At 36.9% G+C, this 27,951-nt stretch overlaps 2 protein-coding genes across 2 annotated transcripts; one reads left to right on the forward strand and one right to left on the reverse strand.

Moving 5' to 3' along the window:
- Nucleotides 1-17,616, forward strand: plg (plasminogen). Its single transcript, XM_036582072.1, has 20 exons — nucleotides 1-138; nucleotides 329-358; nucleotides 1,595-1,736; nucleotides 1,822-1,928; nucleotides 3,579-3,693; nucleotides 4,360-4,499; nucleotides 4,587-4,707; nucleotides 5,044-5,162; nucleotides 5,236-5,398; nucleotides 6,989-7,113; nucleotides 7,267-7,423; nucleotides 9,677-9,873; nucleotides 9,976-10,121; nucleotides 10,217-10,310; nucleotides 11,521-11,635; nucleotides 11,840-11,914; nucleotides 12,025-12,165; nucleotides 13,411-13,517; nucleotides 14,317-14,462; nucleotides 17,229-17,616. The coding sequence occupies exons 1-20, from the start codon at nucleotides 90-92 to the stop codon at nucleotides 17,391-17,393; spliced, it is 2,454 nt and encodes an 817-aa protein (XP_036437965.1). The 5' UTR covers nucleotides 1-89; the 3' UTR covers nucleotides 17,394-17,616.
- On the reverse strand, nucleotides 17,503-27,790 carry slc22a2 (solute carrier family 22 member 2). The gene is made up of 11 exons (XM_036582073.1): nucleotides 27,256-27,790; nucleotides 25,416-25,519; nucleotides 24,867-25,021; nucleotides 23,249-23,417; nucleotides 23,039-23,153; nucleotides 21,446-21,546; nucleotides 20,882-21,096; nucleotides 20,098-20,206; nucleotides 19,805-19,917; nucleotides 19,371-19,470; nucleotides 17,503-18,294 (listed from the first exon to the last, which is right to left on the reverse strand). Exons 1-11 carry the CDS (start codon nucleotides 27,670-27,672, stop codon nucleotides 18,207-18,209), a joined length of 1,686 nt encoding a protein of 561 aa, XP_036437966.1. The 5' UTR covers nucleotides 27,673-27,790; the 3' UTR covers nucleotides 17,503-18,206.
- Between the last annotated feature and the right edge of the window lie 161 nt (nucleotides 27,791-27,951).

The raw sequence follows: 27,951 nt of genomic DNA on the forward strand, positions 1-27,951 counted from the left end.
AGTGAGATCTGTTTGTCTTATTGACATGGCCTGAAAGACTCCAAACCTGCACTAAAATCCTCGCCTGCGCTGCTTGTTAGTGCTACAACATGGATGCATGCAAAGCTCCACTCTTGCTGTGCTTTATCCTTTGTGCAGGTAAGCCGCCAGATAAAAAGAATACATTAACATAAGCAAAAGTGATTTTTGAAATTTTGGACAGCTTTTATAGCACATGGTAATTGTTGGAAGAGCTGTCAGTAACTGTTTTTAAAGATGTATTGAGCATTCACATTTTAAATGTACGCTCCATATTACAGTGCATATTAATACCTCTTATCATTAACAGGTGTCTTGACAGGGCAAACTGTGAGTGCAAGTAAGTAAAAATATTTTTTTAGATAGCTGCATACATATGACTAAATATTGTTTATATATACAGTTCTGTTACATATATTTATGTATCGTCTAATTAAAACTTTAAATGACCGAGACTTGCCATTTTGTTACTTCTATAAACTAAGAATACACTGTAAAAAAATCACTGTAAAATTACAATATATTACAGGTCACTACATGCATTAATTTCACAGTAATGTATTCTATCATATTAGCAGTACATAACAGTAAAACAGCAACTGAGTGCTGTAACCTGGACCACAAGATTGCTGTGGTAGCTGTATTCTGCTATACACTTAAAGCAATAAGCTGTAATTAAAATACAGTAATTTCCTGTATTTTTACATGACTGTGAAAGTAATGCAACTCAGTGGTCAGTATTTTACTGTAAATGTACATATGAAAAAAATACTTTTAGTCTTACCAGATCCATACGTTATGTTAATACAAATTTAAATATCAACATACAGTTTTCACAGACAGTTTAACTTATAATTTGCAAAAACATGACATGACAAAATCAACAAACAGTAACATTTTTGTCAGCACCCCAGTGTTCCAGCAAAAAAAACAGATTGTCAGAAAGCCAATTTAACTCTCAGTGTTGCCATATCTTATAATGCAGTAATTTGATGTGTTATAGCAGAAAACGTCTTAAGATGAGATGATACGACATATATATATACGACATATATATACATATATATATCGTATATTTACGATAAGATGATACGGCATATATATACGACACAATAAATGTTGTGAAATCCTGGCAATAATTAACAGTGTAAGTCAGTCAATTTGCACTGTAGTCAGTGTTGTTACGAATAATAAGCTTTAGGATGTTATAAGCCTAGGGTATAAGGGGTTAATTTATTATATTATAAAGCTTAGCTTTTAAAAGCTACATGAAACACAAACTGAGTTACTATTGAGTTATAGTAGCGAGGAATGGAAGCCTGGTCATTTCAATCATTAAAATTGTCAAGTCGATCAGATTTGGACAGCTTTAGTATTACATACTGTATAATATCCTGTCAATGCCTTTATGAAGGCTGCATAAACTCTTGTTTAGGGCCAGACTTCAAACTTGCTTACATTTTTTACTTAAATCTTCTCTATATGACATGCGTTTTACAGTGTACCTGCTGTTTGTTCTGTTTGCCATTAGTTGGATTGTAGTGTTAACTGCACCCTTTTGCCATTTCTTGGACAGTTTTGTTCCCCAGAGATGTTCTGGACGCGTACACTAAAACAGATGGTGCTTGGATACTCACACTTCTCAAAAGCCAGTACTCTGTAAAATCAGTGCAAGACTGTGCAGACAAGTGCAATACAGAGAGATTATTCACATGCAGGTAAGCACTAAGTACAAGCTGAACATCATCTGCAGTGCTGCATTCTAGTTGTTACCCCAGTTTAATCTGTTTATATCTTTTGCAGGTCCTTTATGTACATTGAAAAAGATCAAGACTGCATAACAGTACCAGCCAACTCTAAGATAGAGCCAGTGCTTCGTAGAACGAGTACAGCTCTGTATGAGAGGAAAGGTAAGGCTTTAACGACCGGTTGATTAGACGATTAGTTGTTCTTCATCCTTGTTCTTGCATTTTCATTAGGAAGATTAGTTTCCCAGCTGCAACACAACTGATTAAGCTCAACTGATTAAACTCATCAACTGTTTATGAAGTCTTTGATTAGTCACTAGTAGAGCTGGAGAAGGACAAGGACCTTTCCTTGTGGGTCTGTGAAGGAAAAATTATATATATATATATATATATATATTTAGTTTATTTCTTAGCCTTAACTCGATGCCCCTGTGGTACACCAGTTAATATATAACCTCCTCAGAATCAGAACACAGTTTGATCTGTGACGCTAAACAAAGTCAAAAGGTGAAGAACATTATCTAAACATTTCCCGTCCAGTAAAGCATTACATAAGTGTTCCATGCTCCATATAGTCAACAAGGATTTAAGGTTCTGTTTCGGAACACCATCTCTTTTTAAAATCTTTTTTTCCTGATAAGTTACTCCTGTAATAGGCCTGGAATGCTGAGTAGTGAGAGGCTGTGGTCATATCTGTTGACTGAATTTTCAGTGCTTTCTTACAATAAAGGTGCCACAAAAGGGTTTTTGAATGGTGCGAAGAAGAATCATTTTTGGTTTAAAAAAGATATTTGTGAGTGTGAAGAAGAAGCATGGATGATAATGTACAGTAGAGCTGCATGATATGGACATAAAATGCAAGAAGCAATAAATTATGAATAAAATAGTGGCCAAGGTACTGACTGATTTTGGCTGTGTAAACAGAAATCTAACTAGAAGTACACAATATAATATATATATATTATATATATATTTTTGCCATTTAGTGCAAAATGCATGATACTGTATATCACTATATTTAGTTTTTCAGACATCTAATTACTTGGAACAGAAAAAAAAGAACCAGTAGTGCTATGTTTTAAAAAACACTATCAAAAACTGTGAATACAATGATTTGTTTTCAGTATTTGGCATACTGTGTTGCACTAAAATCAGTTAGAGTGCAAGTACTGACTTAACTACAAGTGCTGACGATATCCACAATATGTTCAGAAAAGCATATTGTGACATAATTTACTATGATAATGATATATATTGTCATACTGCCCAGATTAAACTCTCATATAAGCAAAACACAAAATACAAATTACACTAACGTACAAAATAAAAAGAACTAAAATGCTTATCATTGAAAGATTGATGAACAGTCAGCATTACCTCAACAGCTTTTTCTATAAAAGCTATATATATATATTTTTTTTATAGAAACACAAAAACAAATGAATATGTATTTTCTTCCAGAAAAAGCTCCTTATGGTGATGCACGTTTGTTGTGAAATTAGCCATCAGTGTTTTGCACATTTAAAACTCATGAGAATACTCCTAATGTTCAAAGCATTTTTACAGACTAGTAGTTCATGTATGTTTTTTGTGGCTGACTGTTTAGCTGAATGGTAAAAGTTACTTGTTCTTCCTATAGGAGAGCAGGGTTCAAGTTCAGTGCACAGAACAATTGTTAACTATGTGTTTATTGCAGAAACATATCATGATAAAAATATGAGTTAATGTGCAGCCCTAATGTACATTTAGACAAGCATTTCTATGTTCCAGGATTTGATGTGTGTATTCTTTCAAATTGATTTTCTTCCCTAGATTATTTACTAGAGTGTATCATTGGCATCGGCACTGACTACAGAGGGACAAAAAGCAAGACGAAATCAGGGATCCTATGTCAGCGATGGGAGAGTACATACCCTCATAAGCCGAAGTATGTGTTGTGTTGTATAAAGGATAAGTTGTCAATATTTATGCTCCAAAAAATGTTTGAGGACAGCAGGAATATCAGTTAAGGTACGAAAGACTAAAATGAGGGCCAGAGTAGACTGTATATCTACAATCTTGGCAAAGAAGTTCTAAATATAATGTTAAATGCTGTAAATGTAAATGTAAATGTTGATGGAATGTATTTAGATGAAAATGTATACACAAATTGTAGGTGGATAAGCCACATTTATAAAACATGTTTTATTGTGTTTAAATGCTATTTCTTATTGTAGCAGTTGTACACACTTTTTAAAATCAAGAAAGCTGCACTTGAGCTGTTCCTTTTATTAGAGCATGGCCGTCTTTGTGGAGTGAATTGTTTTCACTTCTATCCTTTTACTCATCTTTGTTCGCTGGCAGCTCAACACAGTCACAATTTCATTTGGTCTTATAAATTAAAAATATTTTATTGTCAGAGTTCCATTCCAGCAGCAGAATAGCCACTAGAGGGCACACAAAAAGAGCTCATAGAGCCAACAGATTTTCCCTTATAAAGAAGGGAAGCCATTTAATCATGCAAAAAAAACATTATGCATTCAGTTTGTTCTTTCAGTTGTCTAAAGAACATTCGAATAACCATTTTTTAAGGGTGTACTTTATCATCTTACAGCATCACCCCAAAGACGCATCCAAAAGCCGACCTGGAGTCCAACTACTGTCGAAACCCAGATGGAGACAAGGGAGGCCCCTGGTGCTACACTATGGATGAAAACAAGAGATGGGAAAACTGTGATGTCCAAGACTGCACAGGTAGAGGAACTGCCCCATTTCACCACAGTGTATCACAACTCTGCCTTTAGAATGTGATCACCTAAAAATGCTTTTATACATCTATAGAGGAATGCATGTACTGCAGTGGAGAGACCTACAGAGGCAAGGTTTCCACCACCGAGAGTGGTCTTACCTGCCAACGCTGGGATTCCCAGAAACCCCATAATCATGGATACATCCCTTCAGTGTAAGCACTCAAAGCTCTGCACTGTCTACTGTGCATCTGACTTGTCCATTGATTAAAATATTGTTATAATTAAATCGTATAGTATTGTTAATATTTCGTTTATAATACACCTTGCCATATATGAAAAGCACTAATTGTGTGACAGTCAACTATGTGACACATTTAAAGATTGGCCTGCATTATTTTGATCAAAATAATTTACTTTTCATGAATTGCATAAATACCTTTATTGATCTTAAAGACCACAGAAACTGTCATGTTACAAAGTTATTTTGTGCTGCCCTAACCTACATGAAATAAATGTGTGTTTTTTTGTGTGTTTGTGTCAATTCGCAGGCTTCCTGAGAAGTACCTGGAGGAAAACTACTGCAGGAACCCTGATGGAGAGCCTAGACCATGGTGTTTCACCGAGAGCCCGGCCAAACGCTGGGAGTTCTGCTCCATTCCTCGCTGCAGTGAGCTTTTTCCTCTTTCATTTGTTGTTTTATTGAATGGTATGCTGTACATATGACTATTCTCTCCTCACAGCATCTCCACCACCAACCGTTGCACCTCAGCTGACGTGTTTCACTGGAGATGGTAGCTCGTATAGAGGCATGGTTGCTGTGACAGAATCAGGGAAAACCTGCCAGAGCTGGTCGTCTCAGTCTCCTCAAAAGCACTCGAGGACACCAGAGAATTACCCATGCAAGTGAGTAGCAATGACTCATCAGCATGATAAGAGGATCGTCAGATAGTCTGAGCTAGGGTTGAAGCCAATGTAATACTTAACATACACACATATGAGCACACGCATCAACTGCATTCTAGTTATTAAAACCATGCTATTTAGAGAATCCTTTTTTTTTGGTTTCATTGCCAATTCCCTCTGCTAGCTAGATCTCTCAGAAATGCTATGAAGCTGGGAGGGTGAAGGCTTGCATATGCTTTCTTCGAGATGCCATCACATCTTTTTCAACTGCCGCGAAGGTGATATCATTGGGCAGCTCAAAACTTGACAAAGCTGTTCATTTTCAAAAACAGATATCTCCGTTTTAATGAATTTTCATAAATCATGTTTTTTTTTTGTTGTGCATTCCAGGCAATATCAGTCACACTGTGGTTGTTTTGATTAGATAAAAATAACTTAACAAAATACAACTAACTTACAAAATGAAACTTTATTGATTTTTTTTATTTAAATTCAGTTTCTTGGCAAAAGCAGTGAACTCCATGGGTCATTTCATGTTTCACAGTTAAACAAAGCCATGTAATGGATATAAGTTTCTTTTACATGCAATATTTAGCTTTCTTTAACGTAAAACAAGCAGGTGAAGAGCTGAAAACTGAACAAAAACAGCCCATTAATGGGCAATGTTAAACATCTATAAGATCAAACCTCTGAAAATTATAAGGTTGAATCTCAAACAGCTGACTGCTTCTTATATAGTGCTACTAAGTGAGTTATGAAATTTTGGCTTTTACACCCAAATCTATACATAAATAAGTATTTCACCTTGTACCTTTTAGCTAGAGAACAGTGAGCTTGTGAAGAGTTAGTTAGCTGATACTAGACCTGATCAATTCACTAAATTGTGTTTAAGGTTTTATTCGATTATACCTAAAAGAGTAGAGTGTACAGTGAGCTTGATGTTCATCATTGCTTTTCTGCAGTGGTTCTTATGTTCTATAGCTGCACTCTGCTACCCTGCAGCAGAGACCCTGTGCAGCCACACGGAGCTTGTCGTCCAGGATGCGTTAACATTTTACTGGCAGTACTGTTCTATGCCTCCTCCCTTTTAACCAAACACATAAGAAATTCTGACCAAAATGAAAGTCTCAGGCTGTACACTGCCCTCTGGTGGAGTATATAGTTTAGACATCTCATGGTTCTTATAAGAAACCATTGGCGTATCAAAAATCCTAATTTACTGTTTGATTTTTACACTTTCATGACTATTTGGATAATACAGAAAATCTCTCTCATCCCTAATAGTACTGACTAAAGATTTTTGGAACCATGGTAGCCTGTAGCACATTGCCTCATTTAATTATATCTCATGTTTACATTCAAGAATACAGTGAGCATGAATTTGTTAGGCTACTGTATTGATGTAGTCAACATGATTTTAGTTTGTAAGTCAAACAACCCCAACTCATTTTTTAGTGTTTTTTCATAAGTTAGTGCATGAGTATAAAGGATGTTTAATAAAATAAAGACTACATTTATTTTACTTTACATAATAGCATTTTTTATGTATTGAGCCTGGTTGCATTGACAAATCATGTGTGTCTGTTCCAGAGGTCTTGACCAGAACTACTGCAGGAACCCTGACAATGAGAGAAGACCCTGGTGTTACACAACTGACCCAGAGACTCGCTGGGAGTACTGCAGCGTGCTGAGCTGTGGTGACGAGCCACGTCCTGGTCAGTTTTCTGTGAAATCTGATGATCTGATGAGTTTTCTTTTATCATTAGCCATCATGCAGTAGCATCTCTCAGGAATGTGCGTGCAATGGTTGTATTTCTGAGTTGCTATACCAAATAAATGTTTTTCGAATTCAAATGCTGTCTTCTCAGATGATCCAGTTATTGCTCCAATTGAGGACTGTTATGAAGGTGATGGGAGCTCATATCGTGGAGTTACGTCAGAGACCATCAGTGGAAAGAAATGCCAGTTCTGGACCTCTATGGAACCTCATTCACATAGGAAGACGCCACAGGTTTTTCCTAATGCGTAAGCCAAAAAGTGTTGCTTAATGGCAGTTTTCAAGTTCAGATCAATCATCAAATAGCATGAAGAGATGACTGTATGTATGACCGCAATCGGGAAGAGAAATGTGGTCAGGATATCTTGTGCTTGTGGTTACTGCTAAAAGGCCAGAACTCACTTTAAAGAACTGAGAAAGAACCAAGAGATACACTGGGAAGAAAGAGTCTCCCTTTATAACAGCACCACGACACTGCCATAAGTCAGGGGTGTCCAGTCTTGTCCACAAAGGTCCGGTGTGGGTGCAGGTTTTTGTTCCAAACAAGAAGAGCACAGCTGATTCCACTCGTTTAATCAGTCAGTCTCAGTCTTTAAATAACTGATCATGTGTGCTCTGCTTTGTTGCAACGAAAACCTGCAGCCACACTGGTCGTTTGTGGATAAGATTGGACACCCCTGCCATAAGCTGACGATATTATGCCCCATCTTAAAACCATGACTTTTGCGTCACTGGGAATGGAATTTTGGGAGAAAGAAATAGAGAATTTATCTATAGTGTTTATCTCATACTATACACTAACAGAAACTAGTAGGAAAATATACATAAAAACATGATTATACTTCATACTCTCCCACTTTGTACTTGTTTACTCAAATTTACTACAAGTCTAATAATTACGTTTCGTCAGGCATGGTCTTCCTCTCAGAGGATGTTCACGCTATGCCTTTTTAATTGCGAGGAGCAGTGCATCTCTTGTTTAAAATTAAGATATTTGATTGACAAGTAGGTAAACACAACTCGGTGATTTGAGAGAACACAATCAACCAAGATGATCACTATTCATTTTGAAAAGGAGATGTATAATGATAAAAAGAAAACAGAGAATATTTACAGCTAAAACTCCTCCATTTCCTCCATGTTGGATGAGTAACTGACTATTTCTTTTTCAGAATTTGTTTATTGTTTAATTTAATGGGCTTGTTTACCAAAAAAGACTTTAATTTTTTAGTGCAAAAGAAAAGTCACTGTATATGATATAAGGCACATCAGAACAATATATATTTTGGGGTAAAATACAACCCCATTTCCAAAAAAGTTGGGACGCTGTGAAAAATATAAATAAAAACAAAATGTAATGATGTGCAAATTATTTAAACCCTGTATTTAATTGAAAGAGTACAAAGACAACATGTCAAATGTTCAAACTAAGAAATTTCATAATTTTTAAAAAAAATATTTGCCCTTTTTGAATTTGATGGCAACAACATGTTCCAAAAAAGTTGGGACAGGGGCAACAAAAGGCTGGTAAAGTTGTGTAATGCTAAAATAAAACCTGGTGGTTGATTGACAACAGGTCAGTAACATGATTGGGTATAAAAAAGCATCCCAGAGAGGCTGAGTCTTTCAGAAGTAAAGATGGGGAGGGGTTTACCACTCTGTGAAAGACTGCATGATCAAATGGTGCAACAATTCAAGATGTTTCTCAACATAAAAGAAAATAGCAAAGAACTTTTACTTTTCATCATCTATGGTACATAATAACATAAAAAGATTCAGAAAATCTGGAGAAATCTCTGTATGCAAGGGCCAAGGCCAAAAACCAGTATTTACTGGCCATGATCTTTGGGCCTTCAGACAGCACTAAAAGCAGACATGATTCTGTAGTGGAAATCACTGCATGGGCTCAGAAAGACTTCTGAAAACCACTGTCTGTAAAACTGTTTGTCGCTGCATCCACAAATGCAAGTTAAAACTCTAAAATGCAAAGAAGAAACCATATATAAACAGGATCCAGAAATGCTGGCACCTTTTTCATAAATGTAACTTCTCTCACTTTGTATGTTAACAGAAATTTAAAAGGCCACACTCTTTCCAGGAGTGTGTGTATATATATATATACATATATATATATATATATATATATGAATAAGTGGTAAAGGTACTATGACCTGTTGAAAAAGTGAAAAACTGCTCTAATGTTTCTGTTGTATGGATGGTACGTAGAAAAGTTGATGTTATTCAACTAAAGTGTGTGGTTTAAAAAAACACGAATCCTGTTGCGCAGTGTAGAGGAGGGCTTTTCAGCCATGGTGCACATTGCTCCATAGACAACAATAAAAAAAAAGTGTGCTTCACATAGACTGAAAAAGTCTTGACTAAACACCTCCCGAACATATAAACCAGGTGGTCTGGACAGAAAGGTCCATATTCAGGGGACCTAAAGAATCCTTTCCAAGTTTAACTCCACATTTTTTTTATATTTTTCTTCCAACACGCAGAGACTTGAGAAGAAACTTATGCAGGAACCCTGATGGTGACCGTGCTCCATGGTGCTACACCACCGATCCCTCTGTGCGCTGGGAATACTGCAGGATAGAGCGCTGTGCCAGCCAGGTCACCTCAGTGACTGTGCTTAAACCCATAGCTCCCCCAACAGCTGTTCCTCAACCCATATCCACAGATGCTCCAGTCAAAGGTCTGCCTTTGTGAAACCAAGCAATCCTCACTCTTGTGTTATTGGGTGCTCTCATCCAAGCAAGGCTTTAATGTTTAACAATGCTTGTGATTTTATTTGAAGATTGTAAAGAAGGCAGTGGTGCCAGCTACCGGGGTCCAACATCAACAACCATCACAGGCGTGACTTGTCAAGCTTGGTCTGCTACAACCCCCCATACTCCTACCTTTACTCCTGCATCACACCCAGACAAGGGTTTGGAGTCAAATGTAGGTGATAGAGTTTGTGTCATGACTGAGGTATGGTGAAAGGATATCAAGCTATTTATTAATGCCCATTTATTTTAATGTCTTTTATTGGCTAGAAATGCAGAAATCCTGATAATGATGGCAATGGACCTTGGTGTTATACTACAGATCCAAGCAAGAAATGGGACTACTGTCAGATCCCAGACTGTGGTATGAATTCTCTCTTTCATGATCGCTGATTGATTCTGCTTCATAGTAAACTTTGTATGTAAAAGGGAGTCATTTAGTTGGGCAACGCCCCATCACCCAGCCATCATGCCCACTAAACCGTTAAAGAGAATCAAGCTTCATGTGCATTGTGGCAGAGTTTGCCATGCGTGCCCGGTTTCAGTGACTACATTAGTTAACATAAGAGGGTTTGCATGCATCACCTTGGATTGGTGGGATGTTGTAGGTGGATTTGGTGATCTGCTGTAACTGTGGATCTCCTGATGATCCTCTCCTGAATGTATGGTTCTTTGGGCTGATTTACACACTGTGGCTTCCAGATGTCCCACTCATGATTTGGTTCTGGCACTTTGCCTTCTCATAATTACTTAACTTACATGGTAGTTTCTGAATAATGAGTAGAAAATATTTAAGTGATTAGGCTTTGTTACTATACCCAAGTATTATTTTGGACGGTGTACTCAAGTATTGTTGAAACTGAATATTCATAGTTTTACACAATTTTCAAGAGAGAAACATCATTTTTATTTCTTACATTTTTACTTAGACCTTCAAAGTAACTGTTACAAATCTGGAAGGGCATGGATATTTTCAAATTTTTCAAATACTTTTGAGTAAAATATCTGCATTTATTTATTTTTTATTTTTTTCAAAATTAATATCCTTTTAAAACAATTGCGCGTAGCTAATTCCACCCATTAAGCACCAGACTGCACATAGTTTGTTAAGAGAAGTCAGATTTGACAGTGTGGGTTATGTACAACATGACCAATTCATCATCAGCACTAAAGTTAGTGGCCAGGGCCCACTGGCGGACCCAAAGTTTTATTACACACTTCTATAACCTAAGAATAGCTCATTCAGTTTGCATTAAAGTCCCTGTAGTTACTGATTATAAACTTTAGTATGTAATAAGCCTGGCATTTTAAGAGTTAATGTAAAAAAAAAGTCCTGACTCCTAATTTTGTGTGTTAAATAACTTACTTTTTACTTTTATGTACAAACAATACTTTTTTACTTTAACTCAGGTATATTTGTGGCTCCATAATTCCACTATTAATTAAGATTTTGACACAGTACTATACTTAAGTGTAACTTTCTTCACCCCAGCTGATGTCTTAAGATTAATAGCCAAATCATAAAGCACAGGGTTCATTGGGTTTAAATGTAAGAGGTTCACCTTTGTAAACAGATGGCCAGAAGTGCGGACAGCCAGCAGTAAAACCAAGGCGCTGCTTTGGCCGAATCGTGGGTGGATGTGTCTCTAAGCCTCACTCTTGGCCTTGGCAAATCAGTCTTAGAACCAGGTATGAAATTTTTATCACACATTTTTATTACAATTTTGAGTTGAATATCAGTTGTTAAGTCAACAGAGTCATAATCTGTCCCACATTCTGCTTATTTTTTCAATAAAATCAATCTTGTATGGTGGCCAGGCAACTTTTAAGATTAAAACACAATCATTTTTTACAGTCTACATTTCAGTGCCTTGCTGTAATTTTGTTTCATAGCACTGGCGTTCATTTCTGTGGTGGAACTTTAATCGATCCACAGTGGGTCCTCACTGCAGCCCACTGTCTTGAGCGGTGAGTATAAATGTGGAATTCTATAGCTAGAACTCTTATTCATAATGCAATTAATCTCTTGGTGGTGACATCTTCCCATCTATGATAATGGTGAACACACCTTTCTCCAGTTCTATCAGGCCGTCTGCCTACAAAGTGCTCTTGGGAATCCACACGGAAGCAGCAACTGAGCCTTCCAAACAGGTCCGAGACTTGGAGAAGATTGTTTTGGGACCAAGAGGAACAGACATTGCGCTTCTCAAGCTAGACAGGTGATAAAACATTTTCTGTTGAATCTTTAGCAGACAGTATAATCTTAGCTGTAGAATCTCATTAATGATATTACCTCTTTAATGTGTAGACCAAAGGGGAAATTTCTCCCTTTTAATCTTTACCTTTAATAGTGTGACTTCTTAATGTGATATTTAAAGAACATAATCTAACAAAGTAAGCAAACAAATGAAAAGCAATATGCTTCACATTTTATTTGAGTTTTGTTATTCTGATTTTACACAGGACAGAAACCATGATTCATATGCATTCAACAATAAAGGCAGCATGGAGCTTCTTTTATATAGTGATAACACGATAGCACACAGAAAACTCTGATTCCTCATATTGGTCCATTTTTCTGTGACCAACATGGACATGCATGCACTAGGGCCATCCTTAATGGCATTTTAAAGCCTTTAGTTATTTGATGATATTTCCAAATTAGTACTTAAACTCTCATTCTTAAAATCCCCCTTAAAAACAGTCATTTCTGAAACATTTTTAGCCGTCTGTCTGACAGACAGAAATACTTTCATTTTAATCAGTGTTTGAGTCCATCATGGCTGCCATCTAACCTATTTTATTTACTTGTGTGCAGAAATTATGCATATAATATCCAGTCAAATCACACTCCTAAATTCCACTTTCTAAAGTGTTTAAAATGATATTTAAAATGATAATTTACTAAAGCATGATGATTGTGTTGCTGTGGTAGTTGTAGAGCAGCTCCTGCACTGTACTAACAGTGTGTTTGGAGGAGACTTTCTGGTACAGTGGTAAAAACTTGTGACTGTGAATCCATTACAATAAACAGATCTGCTCTTTGTGCTGTGAAGTCTTACATCTGCTGTAAAACTGTTCAATTAGAAAAGAAAAGGAGAAAAAAATTAATGACACAACTAAACCTGCTATAATTCCTTCATTTTTATAATTTCCCATATATTAAGAATAGTTTATCATTGTACAAACAAATACAAAACAGAGAAATTAATACCAAAATAACAAACAAATACTATTGTATAATACTATTTGAATAATTCAGGCCAGCCTTGGCATGCACACCAGCAACGCTGGGGGCTGATTTTAATGAGTTATAGAGGACCATCGGCCCAGTAATAGGGTTAACAACAGTTTCAAACTATTAGTCATCCAGTTTTATGAAGATATAGAATATGTCCTTACGATATGTTTGCTATCTGAAACATGGCTTTGCAAACCACAAATAAAGTCTTCTCTTACTTTAGGCCTGCACTTATAAATGATAAGGTGCTGCCTGCATGCTTACCTGAGAAAGACTACATCGTTCCAAGTGGAACTGAATGCTATGTGACAGGATGGGGGGAGACACAAGGTATGTAACATGTAACATATGCATAGTCTTTTTTGTGTGTTTGTTTGTTTTTCTGATTAGGCCTACTCTTTTGCACTCTGCTGTAGTGGTAGTCAGTGTTTGAGACCCCCTGCACTGAACATATTTTTATTGTCTCTCCTCTAAAACGCTTCAAAACACAAAAGATTGCTCAGTTCCCTAGGTTTGGGATGGAAAACCACTGAACTACCAGTTTTACAGTTAAGCCTGTCACAAACAAATTTCAGCTGATGATTAATTGCCATATAATTAATTGCAATTAACAATGTAATTGTTCTTTTTTGTTTCATGTATTCAACTATTAAGGTACAAGTCTAAAGTGGCCAACATTACTCACCTCTGAAGTTGCTATTAACAAACATCAAATAAACAAACACTACTCACTGCTGCTCACTAAAGGAGTTATATCACCAGTCAGAAGTTAAAACAATAAATGTGTTCTGCTTTCTTTTATTTACATGCATTTATCACAGACCAACAGATGTAGTTTACATTCTATGTGCTGCAACATAAACATATGACATATGTCAAGTTAACAACTGTGAAAAATAACAGTAATGAGCACAAATAATTGTGTAATCATGTAATTATGAATGAATGGTGACAGGCCTGTTTACAGTAGATGGTTCTTGGCTTGTACATATGGTAATATGGAAAAACCTATAAATGGCTGGACATACTGAAAAAATCTGTAATTGGGGTAGAACATTACCATTTATGAGAACAGTTAATAAGTTATTAACTCTCTTTTTATTTTATTCACCATTGATCTGTTCTCCAGGAACGGGCGGAGAAGGTACTTTGAAGGAGACCGGCTTTCCAGTGATTGAAAACAAAGTGTGCAACCGTCCAGCATACCTGAACAACCGGGTGAAGGATCATGAGATGTGTGCAGGAAATATTGAGGGAGGAACAGACAGCTGTCAGGTAAAAAAACTCAAATACTACAGTAATATCTGTAATATCTGCTAATGGGTTAAAATGAAGTAATAAGCTTCAAAACACTGTGTTAGTCATTGTAGCAAAGTTTAAAGATGACAGGAAGCCTCTTAAGCATTACTATCACAGTAATGAAGCCTCAAGTGACTTATAGCATGGCAACAAAATACAATTCGATAGAATACACCAATATGCAATAAATAATGTAATTTATTATTAATAATAATAATCACTATTTTAAACGTTTAGTTTAGAGTATGGCTATGGTTGCTAAGCAAGAGATTATTCCATGAACATTGGTTACAATGGTTTTTAATAACTTGGCACTTTAATATAGAATTGAATTGTTGTGTGCTATCACACGTCAATCAACACAGGAACAGAGTGATATAAAATTGTGTCATGATCAACACTTTGTGACCTTTTCACTGACATTAACTTACTGTAAGCATCAATATGTGGCTGATACTGGTGTAATTGTTTGAAATACTGAAGAGAAATATGAAAACAAAGAATATATAGAGTTGTTAAATATGTTATTTCTATTTATTTCGCTCATTCACACTCTCACTATCTGTAAAGTCTCTTAAAATAGTTGGCTTACCAGCTAGCTAATAAGCAACCAGGTAAAAACTAAATAGCCAACTATACTGACCATGATTTGCTCAAATCCATATGGCAGGCAGGTATCTTCACTCTGTAACTACTGCTTTAACTACTTTAATTACTGTGACACTTTGTATATTGTATGTTTTAAATAAGGCCTAATGTTTATTTTAGTACACTTTTATCCAAAATCCTGTTCATGACAGCAGTCGCCAAACACAGATGCAGATTGAGTAGCACCAAAGACGAACTTGATACGATCGGCTTACTATTTACAAGATATGATTGGCCGAGCCGGGCGTTATGTTTTCCCTAAATGCTACACAGCAGAGGAATAATGGCCCCAAAATATCTGTTCAGCTTTTAGAGTAGCTGCAGGAAATTGATTTAAACACACTGTTTGGTCAAATTGACACAAAGTAGATCTGTCTCCTCATATTTGGTATTAGATCTTGTAAGACTTAAAAACTAGATCTGTGCACTGAGAACAGACACAGATAGAGCAAAAGTATTAGTGGTAAGCAATGCTCCTCTCCCTTAGATAAGCTGCAGGGCCTAAATATTAGTACAGTCTCAGCTGGTGTAATTACAAAGAGGGTGATTTTGTGCTGTTGTTGCATTGACATATTTTATAACCTTGGTCACATATTTTATAACTATGGTCATAGTGAGATTGACAGCTGGGCGTTATGTTTCCTCTAAACACGTAGGAAACATGGATTGCTGTTTCCTCTTATGTAATCTCTGGTAACACAGCCGTGGCGGTGGGGCCTCCACCAGTTCATAGCGCCCTGCAATCATGTTATATTGTGGATTTAGAGATTTGACTGCACAGTTGAATAACAAAAAATGAATGAGAAAAAACACTGATGATTTGAACTAATAATGTGAATGTATTTGATGGGCTTAGTAACATTTAGCTAAAATAGACCTAGCCACACCCCTGAACATCAAGTATTTTACAGTGACTTCCAACACTGCTCAGCCAATCAGATTTTAGGACCAGAACAATCTATTTTTTAATTAGGAATTTACAGTGATTTTAAATGTAGCTCAGACAATCAGATTTCAGAACCAGAACTATCTGTTTTTTACACACTGCTTGGTGTTGAAATTGATTAAATGAAGGAGTCAGATTGTCAGTCCTGGACACAGCACACAGCATGGCAGAGTTCAGCATTCTACCTCAGTTACCTCATCTAAATTTCAACACATCTGCTAATTATAAAGGCCTTCATGAGTTAAAGTTGGTGTGTTATGTAAGACTGAATGCGCTTGAACTAAGATAACACATTTAGTAGAGGTGGGCAATGTGGCAAAAAATGTAATATCATGATAATCACAACATTTTCACAATGCAAACAAGTAGAAACAATAAAAGAACCAGTAGGGCCACATTTAAAAGTACTTTTAAAAACTATAAATACCTTGACTTCTATTTAAAGTTTCACTGTACAGCTCTGAATCCAATGAAACAAGACTAGTGCTCTATTTGGTAATAATGACTATATTGTTGCAGTCAAGTCAGTCTCTTCATTTTTTATTTTGTCACTTGAAAATGCCAGCTGCTCAGTGAAAATTTCATGATCAATGAAACAACAGTTGTCCAAAAATACTTGCATAAAAGCTTTTTTACATGAAGGAACATTAAAAATTAAAGTGTTTTTTTCCTTCTTTAGTAATTTGACCATTTTAGGGTTAAAAGGTTTTGGGAAGCACTTAAACCCTGCCACATAACATTCCATAAATCTGTCATGACAGATGCTGTTATGAGTTAGTAAGGACTGTAATATAACAGTGTAATGTTATGATTACTGTTAATTGTAATGACTGCTAACTGGAGTACATAAAGCGAAAATGAGCATGTGACATAAGCTGTCATAACATCAAACATTATGGCATCTGTTCAGCCTACAGTACAGTTACCTGTATTGATGACATGATGCTGTTATATTACTGAACAAAATCCGTCCTGTCAACATCTGCCATGACATATTTATGACATGGTAATGTCACTGTTATGTAGCAGGACTCAGGTAAATTGACAGTGGCGACATGTGTGTGTTTAATTTATGATTTTGGCTTTGATGTCATTTTAATGAAATGAAATGATATGTTTAACACACTCGTTCTCTCTTTCTCTCTCAGGGTGACAGTGGAGGTCCTCTTGTATGCTTCTCCCAGAATACCTTTGTCCTTCAGGGCGTGACTTCGTGGGGACTTGGCTGTGCCAATGCCATGAAGCCTGGCGTATATGCTCGCGTCTCCAAGTTCATCGACTGGATTGAAAAAGAAATTAAACCAAGTTCTTGAGTGCATATATTCAATCATCGAGATTCTCCATGCCATCAGTTTGAAGTGTACATGGAAATCCAGAGATCCAAAAGATGTTGATCTGTTTGTGAACTGTTTTTTTTCCTCCCTATTTTATTTTGTCTAAATATGAAGACACTGTCCAACTTTTAAATCTCGGTTAATATCGACAGCATTTCTAATGAATTTCTCACAAGAGGAAACAATTAAACATGAAGAAACATTTGGCTCTAAAGTGTTTATTTACTCACAATACATCACAACAAATAGGTAAAAGTTGTATTACAAACATTCGTTACAAATAAGCTATTTGACCTACACAGAATGAGACAGAATGCATAAATTAAAAGACACACAGTAACAAACAAAACAGAAAATACAGAACATCTAAATGGGCCTCGTAGGAAGGAGAGTCCTGTCAAGTAAAAAGGCTTACAGGCTACAGTCTCCATGTAAAGCCTATAGTGACGTGGGAATTGGTTACACAAGCGAAATTTCTCCTTATTTCTTCTGTTACGTTGAAAATGAACTTACACTTACCAAAAAAGTACATTTCAGTTTATAACACAACACTCATCAGTCTTTGTGCCTATATCAGAATAAAATATTTTTGGTTATTTTACCTGAAAATATGCATTATACAGCATTGCAGCCACTCTATGGATAACCTAGAGACCTGAAGAGCAGCCTACCTATGCAGCAACTCCTCACTAGGTCCATTTTACAAAATCCTTTTCTCTGATTTAATGACAGTGCACAGCACATTAAGCTACATAGGTGTGGCTGAAATTCCCCAGAATAAAATAAATTAGCTCAGACAACCACTTTCTCTTTGTTAGTTGTCACATCTGAGGGCAATAGATTCTCCAGCTGGTGACTCGTCTTTGTATCTTCTTTGTTTCTGAAAATATGAAAGCAACATATTACTTTTGTCATTCAAATATCATACCATATTATTATCATTTATATAGCACTTCAGTTAAAAACTCTCAGAATGCTTTAAAATCAGTTTTTACATGCACTCAAGAATCTGATCATAATCTGATTTCTGCAGTTATCTGATTATTCAAATGGTCATGTAAACAGCATACTCCGATCTAGATATCCAATTAAGAAATCCGATAAAGAGAGCTGGATTTTAGCTCAGTATTTGGATTTCTCAGTGCATATATACCCTTACTCTGATTTCTTTCTGATTTCTCAGTCTGCGCATGTGCAAGACAGACCGTGGTACCAGAAACAAGCAAGCAATGTTGCTGCGAGATGGCAGCAAAACACCTTTGGAGCGATGCTAAACTACATGCTTGACAAAATAAAGGAGCTAAATATTCTTCATCTTCTAGATGATGTATGTTCATATTTTCGGTTCAGTGTTTTTTTTTAGCTGCAAAATGAAGTCTGAGTTTTTCATTATGTTTACGTCATGTCTTCTTCTGTGAGTTTTTGGCTGGTTGCAAAGCAGAAATGTGATTACTGCCTGACTCATGTAGACCCGGAGTTTTCACATTATTTGATTACTCAAATGCATATAAACACGTTGATCGGATTACTGACAAAATCTGATTTTCTGCAGTTTATTAAGTGCATGTAAACACACTCGTTGATGGAATATATTTTGATGGAAATGTGTATCATTTCCAAACTGGAAGCAAACTGGATGTCTGTCTTTATGAGTGAGCAAGCAAGTCCACATTTATGAGTGTTTTTATTGTGTTTTTTGTGATATGAAGAAGGCTGCTGTTGTGCTGTCTGTTTTATCTTGGCACAAAAGTTTTTATGGAGAGGGGTGAATTTTTCACCCATCAGGGGGATCTCACCCCTCCCCTTTCACTCCCCATTGCTCGCTAGCAGCTCAAAACAGAGTCACAATACGTCTCTGATAACAGAGTTTGATTATCTAAGTTAAAAACATTAAAGCCAATTTCCATTCCGTCTGCAGAGTGGCCTCCAGGGGCCATGGAGAAAGAAGCTACTCACCTGTTTGGGTATTCAATGTCATCAATGGTCTCTGGTAGAGGCACTCCTTTGGTCTCAGGAAGCAGCAGTACCAGTCCACCAGCAATGACTGCCAGGACACCTGTTGAGAGTCAACCTTTCCATTACTATCTGCATTGTTTCTCACACTCAAGATGAAAACCACTTCCCTACTTTAAACTGAAGTAAAGTCTACTGTTTGTAGATGTAATTTATGTAGGAATGCACCAGGGCTGTCCAGTTCTGGTCCTGGATGACTATAGTCCAGCAAAATGTGATGATTTGCATGCTTAAACACACCTACATACCGTGGCAACCAACTGCTGAGTTGAATCAGCTGTTTTTGGATGGAAAACCACCAAAACTGTGCTGTGCCCTCCAGCTCCAGAACTGGACACCTTTGGAATTCATATGAGCACAGGAACATCCATACACACCAAAAATGATGAGAGGCAGCTCCAGCCAGATGACAGCCAGTCTATAAAGCAGGAAGGGAGCTACAATCCCTCCAATATCACACAGAGTGGAGCAGACAGACACACCCAGATTCCTGCAGAAAAACAGGAACATTACAGCCAGAATCACTGCCATATATAATTACTGTGTATCATTTAAGACTGGAACAAACCACCAGTGTGACCTTATTGTGTGTAATATAATGTGTAGCATGAACTCACTCATTTTGCACAATATTACAGTTAATTTTCAGGTATTTTACGAGGGGACGTACCTGATGAAGGTTGGGTACAGTTCAGTGTTCACAAACACAACCATTTCAAAGGCCATAGTGATGCCCAGTCTTCCAATACAAGCCATCACTGTTTTCAACCATAACAAACCTGCACAGAACATGTGGAAATTGAAAGTCAAAAGAGGAGAAAATGTTCCCAAATAGTCCATAAATCTGTAAACAATGTTCTATTTTTCTGGCATTTATATTCATTTGATTAGACTTTGGCCATTCAGATGGTTTTCTGAAAAGCTGCTTTAGAAACAAACCCAAATATATTGATTAATGTTACTCTTAGAAGCTAATGTATTTCTAATGATCTCTCAATGCATTTTGTACATACTATTCTGAATTAAATACCTTTGGCCCATATAGCCCTTTATATCATCTGTATTTGAACCCACAATTCATTTGCTAACTGTACTACATAACATATTTATTATTTTCATAGTGGTTACTGAATAATTCACAGTAGTTACTGAGTAATTTACAGTAGTTACTGAAAAATTCTTAATAGTTACCAAAGGCTCATTAAGAACCGAATAATTTATATTAGTCACAGTATTTTTTATAGTAGTTACTGAATAATTTATAGTAGTTATTGAAAAAATCATGATACCAAATAACTCATAGTAGTTATTGATAATTCATAATGGTTACTGAATAATTTATAGTAGTTACTGTATAATAAGTCCTAAGATTAATAATTAAATAAAAAGCCCTCTGTTTAGACCTGTCTCTGCTCCTACTGAACTCTTACTAGCGCCTGGAGAGAATAACTCACTCTCTGGAATGAAAGCTGTGATAAAGCAGGCGGCTCCAGATACAATGTTGGCCGCTGCAAATGGAAGGCGTCGGCCGATGCGCTCGATGGTGAAGAGGATGAGGAAGGCTGCGGGGAACTCCATTATTCCAGAGATCAGGAAGTCAATGTATACATTTCCTCCCAGAATTCCTAGACGCATGATCAGGCCCTGATAGACCACTGCACTAGTAAACCTGGAGAAAAAGGATTTTTTTTGTTAGCCAAGCTTAAGAACATCATCAGTGGTCAGTTTCTGACCACAGAGCTGCTGTGGGCTGGATAATTTTAGTGGCTGGATGATGTTCAACCTAACAGTGACACAAGCTAGCATGTCCGTGTCGTTGCTGTGCTGAAAATGGTTCAGCATTTAAATTCACAGAAACTGACCAATGATGAATAACGTAGAGAGTGGCTGATAAACTGTGCATCTTTAAACTGAGGGCCTACAGGCATGTAGCCAATGAGGATAATACAGGCTAAGAGGATCTAATAAAGTGTACAGTGAAAGTAAAGTGGCCTGTTGTTCTTAGTTATCAGACTTACCAGTTGAAGCTGAGAATGAGGGTGTAATTTCTTATGTTGGGAGTTCTGATCAAGTCCATGAAAGATCCAGTAGCGGATTCTGCGTTATCATCCTTCAGTGTCTGTGGGACAGTGACAGTTCTGTCAGTAAAAGCATTTTGTTATTTTATTTATTTATTTATTTTTGTTGAAGTGTGAAAGAAGTAGCTTTACTGAGTGTGGAGAACACACTAAAATGTTGTGTCTGAGCTGCTGTAAAGCCTGAAATAATCATTGAAAAGTCAGAAGTGTTGGGACGGATTTGATGGAAGTTTTTTGGATCACATCAAACGTCTTTGTCCATGCACAGGGATCAAAAAGAAGATCCGGCTCGAAGTTTGGGTCTCAAGAGCAAAATCAATGTTATATTGATGAAGATATGATGACATGCTCAAAAGAGACACATCACCAAGTTTTGACTGATTTCTCCTCAAAAACTCTTTGAACACACTTCCACCAGAGAGGTCTCCAAATCCCCAAATTCTACATAGTGTAGCTTTTTATGTTTAAAGGTGGCCAGTAGGAGAGAGTGAAGCACAAATAAACACAGGGTAAAATCTAACATACATCTTTTATGCAGTTAAACAGATACAACATGCTTTTGGTCATCTTCTCATATTTCCATAGTGAGGTCATCTGCGAGTTTTGACAGCAAACAGACAGACATTTCCTTAAGATTCTCTATGAAGAGTGTTTCTATGCCATATAGTAACTTGTTTCATCATAACCATTTTTTGATTACTGAGTTGAGCTTCACAGAATTCAGACCTATATTATTCTATTTGACTTTTTGGCATCTGTAATGTAGCATAGTTTTGAAGCATATAATCAACTGACAGTGAGAGCTAGCCTGTCTCAGAGAAGAACATATTCTCCCAAATAATTTAGCTTTATGCACAGATTCATCAAGAAAATACTATAAATATAATGTAAATAAAATACATTTAAATTTTTATGATATCAGCTGTTCTATTTTGTGGTCAAAAATAAATTCTGCATGGCACAACCTCTTTTATATAGATATATAATTAAATGTATAGATGTTGTAAAGCTCATCTGGTTCTAACAATATAGAAATGTATGGAATTAATTGTATTTTGCATTGATTTTCCAGACTGTTTTGACTATGTGACTATTACAACTAACCCCTCAGTCTGTAACAATACTAAAGTTTGGACTCAAACAGTAGGTGCTAGAAACAAAGTTTATGTTTTCATTTGTAGCAGAGATGTGTAGGTTGCTTGTACAAAAATATTAGTCCCCAAAGGAAACTTATTTTTTTCAGATTTACCACTATTTAACCATGATCAACATTACATATCAAACTCAGAAGACACATGTAGGTTCACTGGTATTTGGATAGTAAATCAAATGGCTTCATTTGCACTGTGGACATTGCGGCACCTGGTTCCTGTCACCACTACTGCAAACACATCTTAGCCATTACATTTCTCTGCAATGTGCCATTTCACATAAACTACTCTGAATGGCTTTGTTTACATCTCAACCACTGAATTATGCAGAAATCTTGAAAAATCGTTGTAAGTATCAGAATTATTAGACGTATGAATGCACCTTAACGTTCTTGGAGAGTGTCTTCTTATTCTCTTTCGCCAGTGCCTCAGCGATCTCTACAGCTTTGCTGGAGTTGTTTTGAGAGAGAAGCCATCTTGGTGACTCAGGGACAAACCTGGGATCCAGCAAACAGAGACCATCAGTGACTGAAAATGCATTCAAAACACTACAGCAGGATCATGGGGCCCCAGAAGACCCTTTAAGCCTCACCAGTAGTAAGACAGGAAGATGATGTAGGGTACTGTGAAGGCCACCTGGAGCCAGCGCCAGTTGGGGATGAGGTAAGCGATGAGGGCCAGTACAATGAGGCCGAAGCTGAAGAACATCTGAAAGAGCACCCCCACCACCCTCCTGTACTCCACGCCCACCAGCTCTGTGACTGAGAGCAGACAGACAGGGGTCAAGAAACCACAGCCCAGAGCACAAACGCAGGCAGCTGGTTTTAAAAAGCTCACACTCTTAAAAAATGGAAAATGTTTGGAGCAATGCTGTAAGAACAACTTTGGTTTCCTAAAGAACCTTTTAACGGTTATTTAAAGAACCATTATTATAAATGAGATGTGCGAGTGTGAAGAATCTTCTTAAAGTTTAAAGAACTTTTTTTACTAGATCCATCCTAGAACCATTTAGAAATCTTTCTTTTTTAGAGTGCAGACAAATACGAGTGAAACAGCATGAATTTTGGAGAACGTTGTTAAAACATAATGAAATCCTACAGTGTGCCACAGAGGGTTCTTTGTGTGAGGCACTTTTAGTTCCTTAAAGAACCATGTTTGAAATATGATTTGTGAGTTCTTTGAGTTCTTTCTTAACCTAGAACTTAAATAGGTTCTTTACACACATCTCTACAGAACACACAACCATTCAAAGAAAGGTTTTAGGTACGTAAAAGTGGTTCTCCTAAAGCATCACACAAATAACTCTTTTTGGCATCTTTATTTTTAAGAGTGTATGACCTTTCTAATCTAAAAAGAGGTTAAATTAAGTGTTTTATCCTAAAAGGGGAACTCCACCAATCTTTCAAAATTTCTGACTAATTTAGTCCTTGAGAAGTAAACAGTCATTGAGAGTGGTTTGATGTGAAATGGTTCAATGCAGAGAAATTTACAGACCAATAGAAATGCGATGATTTTAGACCAATGAACAGAAGACATGGGCAGAGGAGCACCGAGTGCTTTTTGTTTTTTTGTTTTTTTTCTGGATGTTGCTGCATCCTGAACGCAACAACACAGCCTTTATAATCGCTCATGATTAACGATGTTCACACTCATTTGTCAAAACTCGAAAAGCTTTTTTCACATTCCAGTACAAAGTCCGTTCTGTAAGCCTACACCTACAAACAAAACCAGTTACTTTAAGCATTTATGGGGAGAGAAAATGTGCATTATGTACTTACTTTCACACTTGCACTTGATCACATTTTACTTGAATCTGACGAGCAAGTATAGCGGGGTGGGATGGAGTTGGATCTAGTTCAGACCAATTAAAACACAACGTGAGAGGGGTTGGATCAGATCCAGCCGTACCCCCTGGACTTTTGTTTCTCAGTGAGGTCAATCTTCAATGACTTTACATCTCAGTTATTTAATCACATAGACTTTTTTAAAAATCAATCATGAAGGCCCTTCATGTTTTCTGCAAAGCTTCCTTCAGGGACTCAGCACAAACAGGTATGGCACAAAGAGAAAACATTTTGGGCTGTTCATGTTAGAGAACATTGTGTATTGGATGCAATAGTCTTAAGTCAAATTAATATGGTTTTCAAATTGGACTGTAAACTGTTGTTTGTCAAGTAGAACAAGTATAAAAAGTAAAAATCCATCCTTACTTAGCACATAGGCCACCATCCAACCTCCCTTAACCCCAAAGCCATGAAGAGCTCGGAACACCACCAGAGAAATGTAGTTTGGAGATATAGCCACCAGAATCCCTGTAAGTGCATTCAGGACATTGGACACCAGGAAGCTCACTTTTCTACCAAATCTAGATGAACAGAGCAGAAGAAAAGGGTAACACTTTATTTTCAGAAACATGTTGATTTAAGTCATGTTCTTTGTTTAAAAAAGGCCAAATTAGACACTTCTAGTACAAAATTGGATGTCTGTTACGTGGAAATCACAAATGCTTTTATTATTAGTTGCAATAGCTCAATAAAGACTTTGTTAAGCCCTTGTTACGCAGATTGCAGGGCATGAGATAATGACCCAACTACACATCTCTTTATTCCTTCATTTGGTTTTATAGTTTAAATCATAACTTTAGGGTGGTTTAATAGTTTTCTGGATAAGCTAATCTCAGGTTCATCTCACCAAACGTTTTACTTTAAAGATTGAATCAAGACAAAATTCACACAAAGAGAGTGCAACAGAGGTCATACTTATCAGCTACGTATCCGATGGAAATGCTGCCCACTAAGAAGCCCACTCCAAGTATTGCTTGGAAGACGTCCACCAACCAGGCATCAGTACAGACCAGGTCAAACTGAAACATAACATTCTTCATCAGACACTGAGATCATCTCTGTGGTCACTAGAGCTGCTTCATAGAGGAATCATCCTTCAAAATATAAACAAAAATAAACATGACTGAATCTTGGCTTAAATATAAAGTTCTAGGAAAACCTTAGTTACACTAAGCACCATTTAGATTAGGTAAAGATTCACAGCTTGTTGACCAACTATCTGGTGAAACTCAGTAGAATGTCAAAAATGTAAGGGTTAGGGTCAGGTTTAGGATTAGGTTTGGGTTTTGGTTTAAGATTAGGTTTTAGATTAAGGGTTGGATTTAAAAGAATCTATATTCAACTTAAAGTTAAGCTGCATTTAATAAATATTTGGTGACCATATATGAAGCATCTGCAGGTTGAATAAAGTTAGAACCTTTACATTATGTAGAGGTTCTTTGAACATTAAAAACGTTCCAGACACCCACACCTCATTTACAAAATGGTTTTCTTATGAACCATCCACTGAAAGGTTCTGTAGGGAACCAAAAGTGGTTCTGCTGTGGCATTGCTGAGTCTTTATTTCTCAGAGCACAGGATAATCTAAGTGTTCTAAAACACCAACTAAACTGGCCTGTTTTGCAAAGCAGGAGTTCTTACTTAGTAACCAGCAAAGTACCTGTGAACGATCTAACCCTGGATTTCATGTTGATGGATCACTTTTTACTGGATTACATCACCATGGTAACTTGCTCTGCTGTTTGTGAACTGCACTGTAAAAATGTCTCATCAGATCAACATTGAAAAAATTACTTCATGTAGTAACAAGTAAATAAACAAGTTTTATTCAACCTAAAGAAATACTTTGATACTTTTGACTGATTCTTTCAATCAATGCATTTTTTGGAGTTGAATAAAACTAGTTCAGTTACTTGTTACTGGTTGATCTTACAAACTGTTTTTTACAGTGTGGGAATTCTACCAATTTTTACAAATTTTCTTCATAATTCAATCATTACAGTAACAATTTAATTCAGAGTGGTTTTATGTGAAATGCTGAGTTCTACAGAAGCTGATTGATTCAGATTTGAATGATGATGGTGAAAAAAACTAGACATCTGAAAAGCTTAATGCTTCTAAAAGAAATGTTGTCTGAAGCTGAATGTGATAAGATTTTGGATTAAAAATATATTTTTTTTATTAAAAAATACATTCTCAATGGAAGGGTACATGCAGGGCATTGTAAGGCAAAATAGTACCCAAAGGAAACTTATTTTACCACTATTTTACAATTAGCCACGCTACATATAAAATTTCAGAACACATGCAGGTTTGCTGGTTGTTTTAGATGGTAAATAAAATTAATATATTTGCACTGTAGACACCGAGACCTTCCTATCACCACCACTGTGAAGAAAAGAGCTGGTGCTTTGCGACAATGAACCATTAAACATCAGCCCACTCTGAATGACTGTTTATATCTCAAAGACTGAAAAAGATTTAAAAAAATCTTCTTTAACAGTTTTGTCTGTTTTTTTGAGCAGGGACATCACTAAATTTTGCTGGACCAGACCAGAGCTGGCTCAGGACCAGAACTGGAAAAGACAACCTTATATCTCTGAAACTGTAACTTTATTTGTCCTGGATCAATAAATGTTCACAGTGTTCACGTAAAGGGCAGCTGGCTTTTTCAAATGATTATTATTATTATTATTATTATTTTTTTTTTTAAGATTTTTATATGACTCACATAAGAGTGCATAAGAGCCCTTACCTCAGTGACAAAGGACTCTCTGCCCTCATAGTCATACTCCCAGCCATTCTTGCAGGTAGTTATGGGCCAGGCAGCACGCTGGGCCTCTGTGATATCCCTGTCCAGGTTATCACAGGTCAGGTCAGTGAAGTTCCAGTCCACATCATATCTCTGGCACTGGCTGGGCAGCATACCAGCAGAGCTGTTGACTAAAGGCAGCACGAGCCTGCGGGCCTTCTCTAGAGCCAAGCCGCAGTTTTCTTGGAGCTGCTCCATCCCAGGGTCACGGCACCAGTGCTCTGGAGTGAAGCCCTGGAACACAACACCTACATACACACCAGCAAACGGCATGGACACTATACACAGCAGGGCAAAGATACGCTTCTGGAACCTGCCGAATTTACCGGCCTCCTCCAAGATGTCGTCAAAAGTGGTCATGATGGCACCTCTGTGTGCGAGTGTGATGACACCAGCTCTGGCTGTGTCTGTATTTCAGGAACCGGGGCTATTTACACACATCCAAGTGCAGAGTCCAGAAAAAAGGTTGACCCTCGAACTAGTCATGCTGGGATTGACCAACGATGCGTTGAGAGCGCAGTGCAGAAGGCACCACGTTACTCTTTAATAGAGTAGACTTCAAATGACGCTGGTGTTAGGTAATAAGCCCTTCATCAACTTATAATGAAATTTGAACTCGTTGCCTTGTAACTTCATGTT

This window comes from Colossoma macropomum, unplaced genomic scaffold, assembly GCF_904425465.1.
Source record: "Colossoma macropomum unplaced genomic scaffold, Colossoma_macropomum, whole genome shotgun sequence".
Lineage (NCBI taxonomy): Eukaryota > Metazoa > Chordata > Actinopteri > Characiformes > Serrasalmidae > Colossoma > Colossoma macropomum.

Coding starts and splice junctions, on each gene's coding strand:
- plg (XM_036582072.1), top strand. CDS start 90: ATGGATGCATGCAAAGCTCCACTCTTGCTGTGCTTTATCCTTTGTGCA. Junction 139..328: donor GTGCTTTATCCTTTGTGCAG/GTAAGCCGCCAG, acceptor TATCATTAACAG/GTGTCTTGACAGGGCAAACT. Junction 1,737..1,821: donor GAGAGATTATTCACATGCAG/GTAAGCACTAAG, acceptor TATCTTTTGCAG/GTCCTTTATGTACATTGAAA.
- slc22a2 (XM_036582073.1), bottom strand. CDS start 27,672: ATGACCACTTTTGACGACATCTTGGAGGAGGCCGGTAAATTCGGCAGG. Junction 20,207..20,881: donor CACAGCTTTCATTCCAGAGA/GTGAGTTATTCT, acceptor TGTTCTGTGCAG/GTTTGTTATGGTTGAAAACA. Junction 19,471..19,804: donor GCTGCCTCTCATCATTTTTG/GTGTGTATGGAT, acceptor GACTCTCAACAG/GTGTCCTGGCAGTCATTGCT.